This window comes from Anguilla anguilla, chromosome 17, assembly GCF_013347855.1.
Source record: "Anguilla anguilla isolate fAngAng1 chromosome 17, fAngAng1.pri, whole genome shotgun sequence".
Taxonomy (NCBI): domain Eukaryota; kingdom Metazoa; phylum Chordata; class Actinopteri; order Anguilliformes; family Anguillidae; genus Anguilla; species Anguilla anguilla.
This window is the reverse complement of record NC_049217.1, coordinates 12,386,081-12,399,785: the sequence shown is the minus strand read 5'-3', so window position 1 is coordinate 12,399,785 and position 13,705 is coordinate 12,386,081. Positions and strand designations below refer to the sequence as shown.

The 13,705-nt window shown below is 45.2% G+C and overlaps 1 protein-coding gene across 1 annotated transcript; it reads right to left on the bottom strand.

Annotated features, from left to right (window-relative positions):
* Positions 1-6,948: 6,948 nt before the first annotated feature.
* On the bottom strand, positions 6,949-12,429 carry LOC118217226 (C-type lectin domain family 19 member A-like). Its single transcript, XM_035399079.1, has 5 exons — positions 12,118-12,429; positions 9,798-9,975; positions 8,470-8,563; positions 7,687-7,819; positions 6,949-7,489 (listed from the first exon to the last, which is right to left on the bottom strand). The coding sequence occupies exons 1-5, from the start codon at positions 12,260-12,262 to the stop codon at positions 7,413-7,415; spliced, it is 627 nt and encodes a 208-aa protein (XP_035254970.1). The 5' UTR covers positions 12,263-12,429; the 3' UTR covers positions 6,949-7,412.
* Between the last annotated feature and the right edge of the window lie 1,276 nt (positions 12,430-13,705).

Sequence of the window (13,705 nt, the reverse complement as noted above, 5' to 3'; positions counted from 1 at the left end):
AAAATTGAATAATTAGGTTGGCATACCATCAAAGAATCCTGAGCAATTGTGTCATCCAATGGCAAGTAGTAATTAACTAAGTTTTAAATGTAACAGATTATGGAACCTCTCAACATGACACAGCTTTCACCTAAGTGGGATCTGTGCTACATAGCTGCTGACCCACAAATGATATAATCATGTGGAGTAGTGGACGACACATTCTGCCCACTGAGCACGTCATATGCACTGATCCATATAGTATCGAGATCAGCTGATCTGTGAAGCTGTGAAAACGTAGATGAATGACAGACTAAAGTTAGTCACTCTCCCCATTCCTTTTTATGGTACATGAAAGGCTACTTTCGTAGGCTAAACATTTGTCGCATGGTAAGTTTGTAAGATGCCTTTCAAAGCATAATGCTTTTTTGAGTGATGATAGCCATTGGTCTTTATTTCACAATTATCGGCCTGTATGTGTTAGCGACACTGTCCAGGTAGCTGAGAAGTTTCACAGAGTGAAATGTTCATTTTTTCCATATAGTGTAACATAAGCCTTACAATAATTAACCTTATGTAATATTATTCTACACCTGGATCGTATTAATGGGTAAAATGTATGTTGTTTCTCAAAATGAATTCCTGTTAGCAAAATGCTACATGGATTTCTAGCCACCAGGTGTCACTGTGACGCTTTTCACTCCCAGTTTACAGCTGGGTTTTTCTACAGCCTGAGGTTTGTCAACAGGGAGAGGAATGGTTGACTGGAAGTCATTTAAGTTAAATGTAATTTGACATTTTTTGCACCACAGGACACATTTAGTTATTTTACGCATGAAGTTTATAAACTAGCAACAGCTCTTGGATTACACGCATCTGTTTATGTTATTTCTGAGCTCTACCGTGTCCCATGTGCAGTTTTATGTGAAATACCTGACTATGGTCAGCCTTGGAAGATGCAATTCACATTGAAATTATGAAATTATAACAAAGTCAAATATACATAGAAATGAGAAATCATTGTTATCTACGTAGTATGTTCACATGGAACCTGTATCTGGAATTTTCTCATCACCATCACTAGTTGCTATGAGTATATGGGTATGAATGGCAGTGCGGTGTAGTGTTTAGGGAACTACAACTCCCAGGTTGTACCTTTGATTCCCAGGTTGGGAGGTCCTGTTGTACCCTTGGGTAAGGTATGTAAAGAATGTAGGCTATGCAAGTCGCTGTGGATCAGAGCTTCTGGTAAATGCACAAAATGTAAAATATAAACAGGTATATTCACATGGTTGGCAATGCGGTAGGTGAGACCCCACCTCCTGTTGGCATGATGACCTGCAAAGCACAGCACGGCTAAGCTCTGTTTTAAATATTGGCATAGTTACCCATGTAGTACAGCACAACTACAGCAGAGCTCAGCTCAGTGTGAAAATGTAGTTCGGTCTGGTACAGCTGTGTGCGGAAGCGCCAGCTCAGCCCAAATCAGCGCGGTGTGCAAGCTTTGTTTGGGTGAGGATGAGGATGGTAGCTACAGAAAATGGCGGCAATCGGGCTGTTGTACAGTCTCATGAAAAGGCGGTGGATACTTTTTCACTGCACTGTATATCCAAACTCTAAATGCATCTCCATTTCCAGCTGCCAGTCTTCTCATTTTATCAAACAGGCTGTTCTCCTTCGGGAATGTTTTTTTATGTTACTCTGAAGCTCACTAGGCGTGGCCTGCTGAAATGTCACCAGAACAGTTTTGTTCAGCCATTGCGTCACACCATTGTCTGCTTGTCCAGAATGTCTGAAATCATCTCCGTATGTCGGTCCCAAACCACTTCGCCCAGTCTGCCTTCGCTCCAGTGACACGCTGATGTAATTTGCCCTTTTTGAATCGCAGTTAATTCCTGGAAAAGATTGTCTGTATCATTGCATAACTTACTCATTTCCTTTTGCATAGCGCCCCTGCAATATCCTTTGGCCTCACTAAAAAATCTGCAAATAGGACAGGAAATGTGAAATAATACAAAATGGTGGAGAATCTTAATCAGCTGGAGGAGGGGCCAAAAGAATAGAAACTGCATTGAAAGGATATGAAATGTGGCTCTAGTCAGTGCTAGATATGAGCGTGTACAAGATCACTCCAAAGAGCCGCACAGGAAACACAGCCAGCAGATTCAGCCAGCACACTTACAATGTATGAGGTTACACAGTGTTACTAAATTAGGATGAGGACAGCCGTTTATAATAGTGTCTTTGTTGAGGGGTCATGGGGAGCAGTGTGCTATGGTGATGCTGTCTACCTTCTCTGGGGGAGGGCACAGTGGAACTCAATCAAAGGCAGGGCTTGCCACCCGGTCACACACACCGCTGTTCCTGACGGGGTTTGTGAGGACCCGTTAAAGATCTCCAAGATTCTTTATATACACCAGATTCTCAGCTCCATATTCTTTTAACTCTCAAAGTTCTGTCTCCTATAGCTGAAGCTGAAACAGTTACAGCCTGATGCATCTTACAGTATGATGCATCTTCTGAATATTTGTCAAGGGGTCTGGCCAAGGGTCTGACCACTGTGGCGATGGACATTCCATACTGTAATACTACACCAGAAACTCCTGTTAGCCACTAGCACCTCCTGTACTTCTGCAGCAGAAAGAACAAAATGCAGGTGCTGAGTATCTGATGAGTCTGAAATGTGTAGTAGCACCTCACTTCCCTGCTGTGGAGCACTGAAGCGCTGAAGGGTCAAAGGTCAAGGAAGAGTATCCTACTACCGAGGCGTAATGACCAGTGAGTCAGTTCGGTAGTGAACTGTTCTAAATCAGACTTGTCAAGCTCAGGTGCTGGAATGCTGGTGTGCTGCTTTCATTTCACTAACGAGGCACTGATTAGCCTGTTACTTCACTTGCTGTGCGCTTTTACACTGGTGTGTTCCCAGAAATCTATTATGTGCATTCCTGTCCTGCGGAAGATCAATAAAATGGAAAATGTCAGACCAAGTAAACCATTGCAGAGATAAAGAAATGAAAAGCAGGAATTCTGAGCAAATACCATTGCATGCACACACACACACACACGCACATGCACACACACACACACACACATACACACACACACATATCCTCTGTAAATAGTGTGGCTCATTGGGGCATCGTCAGGGGTTTCCTTTCTCCCCCCGTGCCCAAACAGGTGGTTTGCATGTGTGCGTGTGTGTGTGTGTTTGTGTCTGCGTGCATCAAATGCTATCTGTGTTGTTTCTCTGTGGGTTTATGACTTGCTGGGTGGGGTGTTTTTAATGCTGCCAAAGCAGAGAGAGCAGCCGGAGTGTGTGACTGATGTATCCCAGAGCAGTTGCTTAGTGATTTCAGTAACATTACCAGAGTGTAGCAGGCCATTAATAATGTTTACCAATGGAATCATCTGAAAAAAAGTAATGTAATGTCATTATTTTCTGTGTCTGCATGAATCAAGTAAAACCTATGATCGGGCCACTTTTGCCTGGTGTGAAAGGAAACTCCAGCACTCCAGTGGGTCGTCCTGTGCTTTGGGATCCAGGGGTTCCAGGCTCACGTCAGCACCCTGAATTCTGCAGTGAGCTCACTCCTCCACCAGCTGGGGGACTGAGGTGTCATGTCCCTGGCTGTACTGGGGAGTTTCGTAAGAGGAGAATTCTGGGTAACACTTACCACTGCTGAGTTTGTTGCCATTTCATTTGTTTTTTCTAATTTTTCTATTGCATCTATTTCTGGCCAGTAATGCCTAGATGTCCATAGACATTCAGTTCATAGGCCTTATGCAATCACAATTAATTTGGAATGATGCAACAACAGATAACAGTGGATTATGTAAAAGGATGCCAAAATGTAATATCATGTCATGGTATAATAACAATGTCATATACTACATTTCTATAAGGTGTGTTTGAAGATAGAAAGAAAGTGGAAGTTTTTTTCTTATGACTTAACACTTAAAAAGTAAAATAAAAGTAGTTGCACAGGGTCCTTAAACCACAGTCATTGTTAAACCAGCTTAGGTTCTGTCTTAAAGAATATAGCTAAAGAAATGGAGCTGTTTGACAGCTTTGTAAACTTTGTAAACATTTTTTGCTCTGGCACTAGTGATGGTGAGATCAGCTCTTGCTGATTCATCAGAGACCCCACTAACGCGGTCTACTGGAGAAAGGGAGAGAATGTGCTGTCATTTTCACCATTTCATTCGCACTCGGTCTGAAACCACAGAGACCAAGCCTCCTACTGTCCGCCATGTGCTTTTGATTGGCTTGTTGCCATGACGACTGCCTCCCTGGGAGCCATTAATCTGACTGCGAGAGGTCCTTGATGCCCTCGCCCCCCCCCCCCCCCCCCGCCCAGGGTAATTTTCCTTAAAGGAAAACAAACAGTTCCTCCAGCAGAGGAGAGAAGTGGCTGGAGCCTGTCTCTGCTGGGACACTTCACATCCACCTTTCATTGAATATTTGACAGGAAACACAGTCACAGGATGTTGTGAATGAGCAGATCTCTCTGACCAAAGAGTGTTTTGTTTCGGAGTGCCTGCAAGGCCACCAGTGGAGCTCAAAGCTGGTCCTACTTCCTGCTTGAACGCTTATTGAGCTTATTGAGTGAAAAGAGACTAACCGTTTGCCCAAACTCTCCTTGCTTCGGTTGCCGTGACACCGGTGGGATGAATTCACGCTGAAACGTGGGTGTCTGTCCGTCTCGGAGACGTGGGGGGAGGTCACGGGGCGCGTCGTTCTCCTGAGTGATTAGCATTGCACGCATCGCAATGAAGGTGATTTACCGCGTCGCCATGCTTAAATAAACGTAATCCATTTCAGTAGCGAGGAAGTGATGTTTCTACAGTAGGCGCGCTGACATCCTGTGCTCGTTATTCATTGGGCGTTGCGCTCACCCATAGCCGGGGCGACATGCATAGGCTGGCCTTTTACCCGTGGGATATTTTTACAGCTGGGTACTGCAGTCCTGATTCTGTCGTGTTTCATGTGAAGCGTTCATGTTAAATTTCAGAGAGCCGTTTTGTTCCACATTCCTATCTGTGTACTCCTCTCCCCCTGCATGTGAATACCCAAACATTTATTCGGTCTGTGAGAACATACCCAGACCTGGACTTCTTTCATCAATGAGTCCTTCAGCTTCTGGGTCAAACTGGAGCTAGCCTGGTTCCAGCTCTACAGTGGGAACAGCACCCAGTCCCGTCATTGGGGTCAAACCTGATTTGCCGACCTTGTTGCCACAGCATCCACCGTTAGCTGCTTGGCCCCTTGCAGCAGGCCCCAATGTCGAACTGTCTTTTATTTCCACAGCAACTTAAGCCCCATCAGGAGTGAGCGCGGCTGCGCGGTGAGCCGTCACCGTGACAATGGGGTTAATCTCCACCGGGGCCTCATTATGCTGGGTTAGTGTCGGTGGGTGTTTGATTGTGGCCGAAGCGCTCCAGGGACACATTTCATTATTTCAATGAGGTGCCACTGGTTTGCCGTTGGCAGGACAGAAGGGTTACACGGTTTGGCATCGCTGTGCTGGAACCGGCAGAGGGTGGAGATTAATAAGGCAATGTGGTTGTGCAATAAATTCCGAAATGAAGAGGTCTCAGGGGGCTTTAAAGAACCCCGACAGCTGGCCCTTGATTTTCTGCTTTGTACCGTGTGTCCAAATAAGCACTCGGCCAGGAGTTACAGTATATATTTCTTTCTGCCCCAGAATTTTTGCTTGGTCTTGCTTGTCCAAATAAAGAATTTCCATGGGATTTGAGTACCAGAAAGGCAAGTAGTATTTTTCCATTAAGAGCAGTTTATCACACTCCAGTGAGACCTAGATGTTTCATGGTTGTTATACAGTTACGGTAGAAAGTCTCTGAGCTCTGGGCTTGGTCTATGTGAGAACAACCACACAGACCAGACATTCCTTCTACCTCCTGTTTCACGCCCCCCCCCCCCCCCCCCATCTGTACAGCTAGACCTGGGTGAGCTGACAGGCACATAAACTGCATAAATGTGTATGTACTGTATAAGTGTGCTCAGCATGTTACACAAACATACACATATTTATCCTGCTATATATTTATCACCCCTCTGCAGTTCCATAAATGAGCTGAGGTATGTGCCCTCTCCCTGCTCCCTGGGTCAGTACTGCTACGTCCAGTGCCAACTGGGCAACACACAGTTGGTGCTAAAGTTCCCCAAGCATGGGAAGGTTTCAGTCAGCTGGGATGAGAGCACCTCATTCTGCACATACATACAGCCTCTGCTGGTCGATCGGGTGCCTGTGGTCCAACTGTACATGAAGGGTCTTTCTCTGACTCACGTCTGTGCAACCGCAACTTTAGAATGTGATGTGATAAGAAGGGACAGCTGACACCATGTGCGTTGGAAAAGATTGTGCACTTACACTCTCCAAAATCAATAGCAGAGTTTGCAACAATGAGCACTGATGAATACAGTTAGGCATTTCAAAATTTGGGGAAAAAAATAGGGAAAAAGCATTAAAAAACAAACAAAAAAACCCTCATACCACCACACCCTGGGCCTTCAGACTCTTAGAGTCCTTGTGTCCAAAATGTTTGTGTGGATGTCCCAAGCCAAATGAGTTTTTCCCCCCACAGACCTTTAAATTGTCTTCAGGCTCGAGCCGCTGAAAAGCGTTAAATGACAAATTATAGCCATGAGGTCAACCTCAGAACGGCACTGCGTGACCTTTAACCCCTAGGTACCCATGGATCAGACACCCACGCGAGTTCCAGACAAGACAACATCATTAATCTCCTCACTCCTCACTTCAGAAAATAAGCTCAGAGCCCTCCAGTCTGGTTGTAGTTAAACCCATGGGCTTTTGAAAACATTGTAAAATGCTGCCAATCCTCTTTGATCCAACAGGTAGCTCCCCCTACTCGCCACTGACTAATCAGCAGCAGACACCTGGGCTCCCTTCCAAAACATACATGAAGAACCACAAAAATAAATCTGGATGTGTATTCCACAGTATATATTTATGCATACATATATATTATGCCATCATTACATCATTATATTTAATTTTGGCATACAGAAGCCGTTTCTGCAAAAGATCACAAGGAATTAAAAGCTGGAAGAACATTTCCAAGATATTACACAATTCAAAATGTCATGAACAGTCACACTCCCACACACAGACACATGCACACACACACACACACACACTCCCACACACAGGCACACACACACACACACACACACGAATAGGCCTGGTGATACACAGAGTCCTCAGTGGTCTGAATGTAACTGTATGCAGCCACTCTGGTCCCAATAACAGTGATGGGATTTCTCCACAAAGCAGAGTCCAGGGATTGTGGGGACTAATGGCAGTAAATGAGGTCCAGATGGCGGAGAGGGAGAGCTGGAGAGAAGTGTAATGTCCATGTGTGGGGGGGGTCGGAGGGGGTCTCACAAGGGGCTAATGCTCCAAAGTGGGGATTTTGCAGACGAAGGGAAAGGCTTTTCTACAGCTGTTATCATTCCAGGACCGCAGAGCTGCAACGGAAACAACACAACCTGTCACAGTGTGTATATTTTGTGTGGGTGTGTGTGCTTATGCATTTTTGTGTGTGTGTGTGTGTGTGTGTGTGCACGTGTGTGTGGGAATGCACTTATCAGAAATTGTCTTTGTGTGTGTGCTTGTCAGGGTGTGTGTAAGTGAGTGTACAGTATGTACACTCTGTATGTCTCACCGCTGTTCTGTCTGTACCACATCTCCACGCAGTCCTCTTCCTCAGGAATACGGTGTATTCCATCATCCGGCTGGTTCCCGTCCCAATAGTTGTACTCATAGGGAGACCCATCCGTCCACTCCATAGTACCCTCCTGAGGAAGCAGGGGGAATGGCATCACAGCTGACCTCTGGTGGGTAAGGGGGGTAGGGGGTAGGGGTTTGGGGGTATGGGGGTTCTGGGAATAGGGGCTCAGGGGGTTGGGGGTGTACTCCTTTGTTGGTCTGACTGAGGAAAGCTAAGAACCTGGTGGATTCAGTTACAAACTCTAATCCAAGCCACAACTCTACATACCTGCCCCATTCAATTACTTACTCCAACACTTACCCCAAATACCTGTCCTTTTCAATTCTAACACTAACCCTAACGCTGGGCAGCTGAAGACAGAGGTCGATGGCTGGCTAGCTTGTGTCCATGCGCTACGAGCATATGTTTCACAGATTTCCAGCTGCAGCCCTCGCGGCACGCACAACACAGCACACTCGCTAAGCTAGCATGCCAACCACGGTCGCCAACCAAATGAACTAATCACAAATTAGCAAATGATCAAAAAAAAAGCTAATAATCTTGCACTCATTCACTCCGATCTTTGGGAGGCTGTAGGGCCAAATCCCAAACAACAAAAAATCCCACAACAAAAACGGCCTTCAATAGCCTTAGCCTTAGGCACCGGCGGCCGTGCTGTCATGGTAACAAGAAAGCGCTAATGCGGAACAAACGCTAATGAAACACAGGTGAGCGTACCTGGCGGCGGTCATGGAGGCCGATCCATATGTCAGTGGGGATGCCGGGGATGCGGCTGTTTACCAGGTCATACACAAACACGTTCTCCTCCCAGCTGTGAGACAGACCCACACATACGTGAGCACATGCACACGCATGTGGCCATATACATGCACATTCAGCTGGCACTCAAACCGCTTTAATAAACAGATACAAAATGTTAAATCATAAACTATATTACGCTTCAAATATCAAAGTATAGTACACATTTAAACATAGTAATTAATGCTGCTTGGACATGAGTGGATTTAACATAACATAACAACATAACATAACAGGCCATTCAGCCCAATAATGCCCGCCATTCTCCTGACCAAATTAATACACTGATTATCTACAGACTAGATAGTGTCTGACACCACATCGATCCAAGTCTTGGAAATCCCCAGAGTTTCTGCCTCTACTACGTGACCTGGCAGGCTATTCCACACATTGACTACTCTCTGCATGAAAAAGGTCTTCCTAATGTCTGTACGGAATTTACCTTTTGCTGATTTCCATTTATGTCCCCTCGTTCTACTAACAGAACTCAACCTGAAGAATCTTTTGTCGTTCACTTTGTCGATCACTTGGTTGTGAGTGGACTTCAGGCTGCACCTCTCTCCATCCCTCCCTTCCCCCCTGTAAATGACTAAACTTAGGGTTGTAACTAGGCAGCTGTTTCATAGGTTAGTTAGTTGATGCGCCTGTCTTAACGACTACTTGTACTTTTATTTATTTTTATTTTTCCATAGATTGCGTTGTTGCCGTTCTCGTTGTTAGTGTTAATCAGTTTAACCATCAGGGTCCAAGTTGAACTATGCGGTTGTTCCCTGTACTTGGACCGGTACTTCTCTCTAGGGGTTTCGTCATACTTGTTCCTGGTTATGGTTATACACTTTGTTGTACGTCGCTCTGGATAAGAGCGTCTGCCAAATGCCTGTAATGTAATGTAATGTAATGTAGTGTAGTGCGGAGGTGCCCTGACCTGTGTATGGAGGTGAGTTTGGCGTGTAGTGTGGAGGTGTCCTCACCTGTGTATGGAGGTGAGTTTGGCGTGTAGTGTGGAGGTGCCCTCACCTGTGTATGGAGGTGAGTTTGGCGTGTAGTGTGGAGGTGCCCTCACCTGTGTATGGAGGTGAGTTTGGCGTGTAGTGCGGAGGTGCCCTCACCTGTGTATGGAGGTGAGTTTGGCGTGTAGTGTGGAGGTGCCCTCACCTGTGTATGGAGGTGAGTTTGGCGTGTAGTGCGGAGGTGCCCTCACCTGTGTATGGAGGTGAGTTTGGCGTGTAGTGTGGAGGTGCCCTCACCTGTGTATGGAGGTGAGTTTGGCAGACCGCAGCCCGTTGGAGAACTCTGCGCAGTACAGGTCCGCCTCGGCCCAGGTGCGGTTCAGGGGGAAGAAGCGGTAACAGTGCCCCTCGAACTCGGTCCAGAAGAGCGGGCAGTTGGCGGGTGGGGCAGGGTCTGCCAGCTGCAGGGGCAAGGCTGAGGGGCAGGGCAGGTCGGGGAGAGAACACTCTGAGACCCTGGCAGTGTAAAGGTTACCACTAGTGACAGGGAAGCATGAAGCCAACAAAACTAGGCAAGGCCAGTAGAGCCAAACCCTGGGTACTACCAGGGGGAACAATCCCTCCCAGAAACTGTAGTGTATGACTTTCTGGCCATAAATGGTACTGCACTCTTGTTTTCTGGTATGTTCCGGAAGACATTTCCCACTGAGAGTCAATGAGACCATATGTGACCGGATAAGAAATAATGGCCTCAAATGTAACTTCTATTATGTCAAATGTGAATACTTGGGCTGATTTAAACAATGCAGCCCGCGTTAGTGCACACGCCTGTGTCCAGCAAACTGAAAGACGTTGAAAACCAAACATCTTTTTTTTTGACCAGGACCATCACATTTTCAATCACCACATAGCTAGTCTAGTTTTCAACTAGCCTAAAATGACATCCTTTTGGATGACTGAAATGAGGATCTATTTGTTGACCTGTGGAAAAAAACCCAAATTATATGTTGTTAACAATTCCCCAATTGAACAGCCAAATGAACTCCATACAAGAGATAGCAGAAAACGGGACTACTGGTAGGCTAAGTGTGTGAAGCCATTGCTGCCACTTCAATCCATCTTTTGGTTTGCAATTGCAATATTCTTGCCAACAGGTCTAACAAAACTTCAAAAGTTGTGAAGCTGAAGGGTGTTAGCTTCACAGCTGAAAGATGCAGCAAATTTTCTTTGGCAAATGTCAGCTTTAGCTATCAAATCTCTGCTTATTTAACTTGATTATTAGCATGATATCACTGATGTAGAAATATATTTTAAAGTTGCCTTTGGCTCTGTTGGAGATATTTGGTGTTTTGCCATTCAAATTTTCCTCTTTGATTTCCTGTGCCTTTGAACACATTGAAATACTCTTGCACACGATATCGGTAGGCTTCTTGAGTTTAATGGCGGTTTACAAAAAAGAGTAGGTACGTACCGCCACCTACTGGACTGGAGTGGAGTGGGCTAGCCGCGCATTCGTGCATTCACTCGGTCAATCACTCTATGACTGTTCTAGGAAAATAGTTCCTGCTGCCAAGTTTTAATCAGTGGCTCACTGGCTTGATCCAGTCAGGGTGTCTGGTTGCTGAAGACAAATGATTTTAATTAATTCAAAAAGTCAGAGACTGACAGCACATGGGATGGAAGTTGTAACCATACTTGTGTGTCATCTGGACATAAGCCTTATTTTCACCCTCTAGTGGAAAACATTTACTGCTACCGTTCACTTTGGAAGAAGTCACTCAGTTAAGGATTGTGTGAATGACATCATTCACATGACAAATCAAGCCGAGGCCAAACAGAAACAACAACGCAGGTGCAAAGCATTTACAACGCATTAGATGTGCAATGCAAGCACAGCATTTAAGGAAAACAAAGTGGAATGTATCCCATATATACATTAAAAATTATATCAAGTTTGAAATTGTACAATACTGTCCATGATATATCATTATATTTATGTGCAGGTCAATATGGCAATATGCCCAAACATGTTTCCTAATACATGCAGTATAAATGGACACAGTACTTTATTTTAAACGTTACTTTGGCTTCCTCCCTATCCCACCTTCCTAGTATCTCCAGCAGTATCAACGGCTCGACATTTTAGCGTGTAAATATGCATCACGTTTATGTGTGAGCTCACACATGATCTGGCCAGCGGAGCACGCCAGCACCCCTCACAATTGACCCGTGTTTCCCTAATTAAAGACATCCATCGCTCAGCACTCTGAAAGCTTATTACAGCTTTCTTGTAAAAATACAGCATGCAGCTTTCAAGTGTAGTCCACAAAACTTTGAGACTGAAAAAACTATTATCTTTCAACGAAACAGCAAACTCATATGCAGTACTTTAAAAGCACACTAGAAAAAAGCTCCATTCAAGCTCCATTTCTCTGCAGATACATAACAATGATCTGTTGCTTATCTAAATTAATATAATGTGCATACATGGTCAAAGATAATCCATGGCTCTGAAAGTAAAGAGAGTCCACTGTAGCATAGGTCAGTATGAGCGCAGCTCTCTAAAGGCTCCAGGTATGGTGTAGCAAATGGGTGTCTCTGTTCCGGTGGTACTCACCCTGGGTGATCCTGATGTTGGTGGACGGTATAGACCTCACTGGGAGGACCGTGAGGAGCAGGGCCAAGCACAGGTCCCAACAGAGCATTGCGAAGTCAAAGAAAGACTGACTGAACATGCGTGTGCACTGTGTGTGTGTGTGCATGCGTGCGTGCGTGCATTTGTGTGTATGAGAGTGAGGGAGTGAGCGAGACAGAAAATGAGAAGACCCTGGCTGTGCAGTGCGCAGAGGTCCAGAGGGTGTGTTTCTGCGCGTGTGTGCGTGTGTGTGTATATGTGTGTGTGTGTGTATGTGTCAGTCTCTCCCTTGGTTCTTCCCACAGCTATGAGAAGGAGAGAAGGAATCCTTCTCTTGCAGACAGCAGGGTCATTTGTATTGCAGGTTCAGTGACCACAGCCTGGCCAACAGGAAGAAAACCTCACCAAAAGAAAAGAATCTGACTGCCAAGAGAGGACTGGTGACAGTCAGATGTTCTGAACATTAAGATAGGTCCATATTTTTTAATATTAATGCTTATTTCTCTGCTTCTGTATAGTATCCACTTTTGACATCATCTTCATTTTTGTGGTTTGTACTGTTCAGGCTCACATTATTCTGCTAATTTGCTTGGCAAACATCTTTCTACCCTTAGTTCGGAGGACAAATTGTTCTGATTTGCTGGCTCATTATGAATATTCATGAAGGAGCACGGTTGACAGTTTGACATAAGAACATCCAGACAAGAATAAAAACACAGATCTGGGTTTTATATGGAACATCTGTGACAGAACATCATGGCCAACCTGGCTTCTGTATCTGAATTGATTTTGTAAAATGGCACACACAACAAAGTATGACATTCTGTAACTGTCTGAAACTCACTAAAGCTCATGGGCAGTGAAAGTGATTAGAGAGGCTGGCAGTCTGCCATGTTATGCAACTGATTCAGATCAGCTTTAGATAGTGAAGGCACAGAATCCCACCCCCAATTTAGAACAGGCCCCGGGGAGAGCCAGCTCTCTGTTGCCCTCTGTGTTTGATAGTGGTACTGCAGCACATACGCAATGCTCTGACCTTTGGGACAGGAGGGCTCACAGGCTCACAGGCGGATGTTTTTTTACTAGTCATCCAAACCCCGTACAGCAGCTGGAGACACAGCTGTTTGTCTGTCTGTACGTCTCTCCCTCTCCACCGTTTCACACTTTCTTCCTCCGGTAACACACCCTTAAGCTCTGGGACAGCATCGCACTGGCTGACCTCTCACCCACCTTTGACTTTTTTTTGTGTGGCATCACTATCTCTCTACCCAAACCCCCCCACCCCAACCAAATCCCCCCGACTCCTCACAGCCAGAGAGGAACATTCCACCATTCCATTCCCCTCTCAACAGGGACCACAGCCTGAGATAACATTCTGTCCAAACACTCTTAATCCTTCAGGACCCAAAATGGAATTTCTACTACAGTATGGAGATTTCCATTTTAATATTGCTTATCAATCAATATGCCTATTCGTAAGAATTGAAGTGGATAGTAGATATGACTAACGATTGTTTCACAGATTTAGTTACTTTAGCCAACCTTATCATTCAGCAGGTTTGTAGAAGGA

Coding starts and splice junctions, on each gene's coding strand:
- LOC118217226 (XM_035399079.1), bottom strand. CDS start 12,262: ATGCACACACACACACAGTGCACACGCATGTTCAGTCAGTCTTTCTTT. Junction 8,564..9,797: donor AAACTCACCTCCATACACAG/GTGAGGGCACCT, acceptor TCTGTCTCACAG/CTGGGAGGAGAACGTGTTTG. Junction 7,820..8,469: donor GCCTCCATGACCGCCGCCAG/GTACGCTCACCT, acceptor CTGCTTCCTCAG/GAGGGTACTATGGAGTGGAC.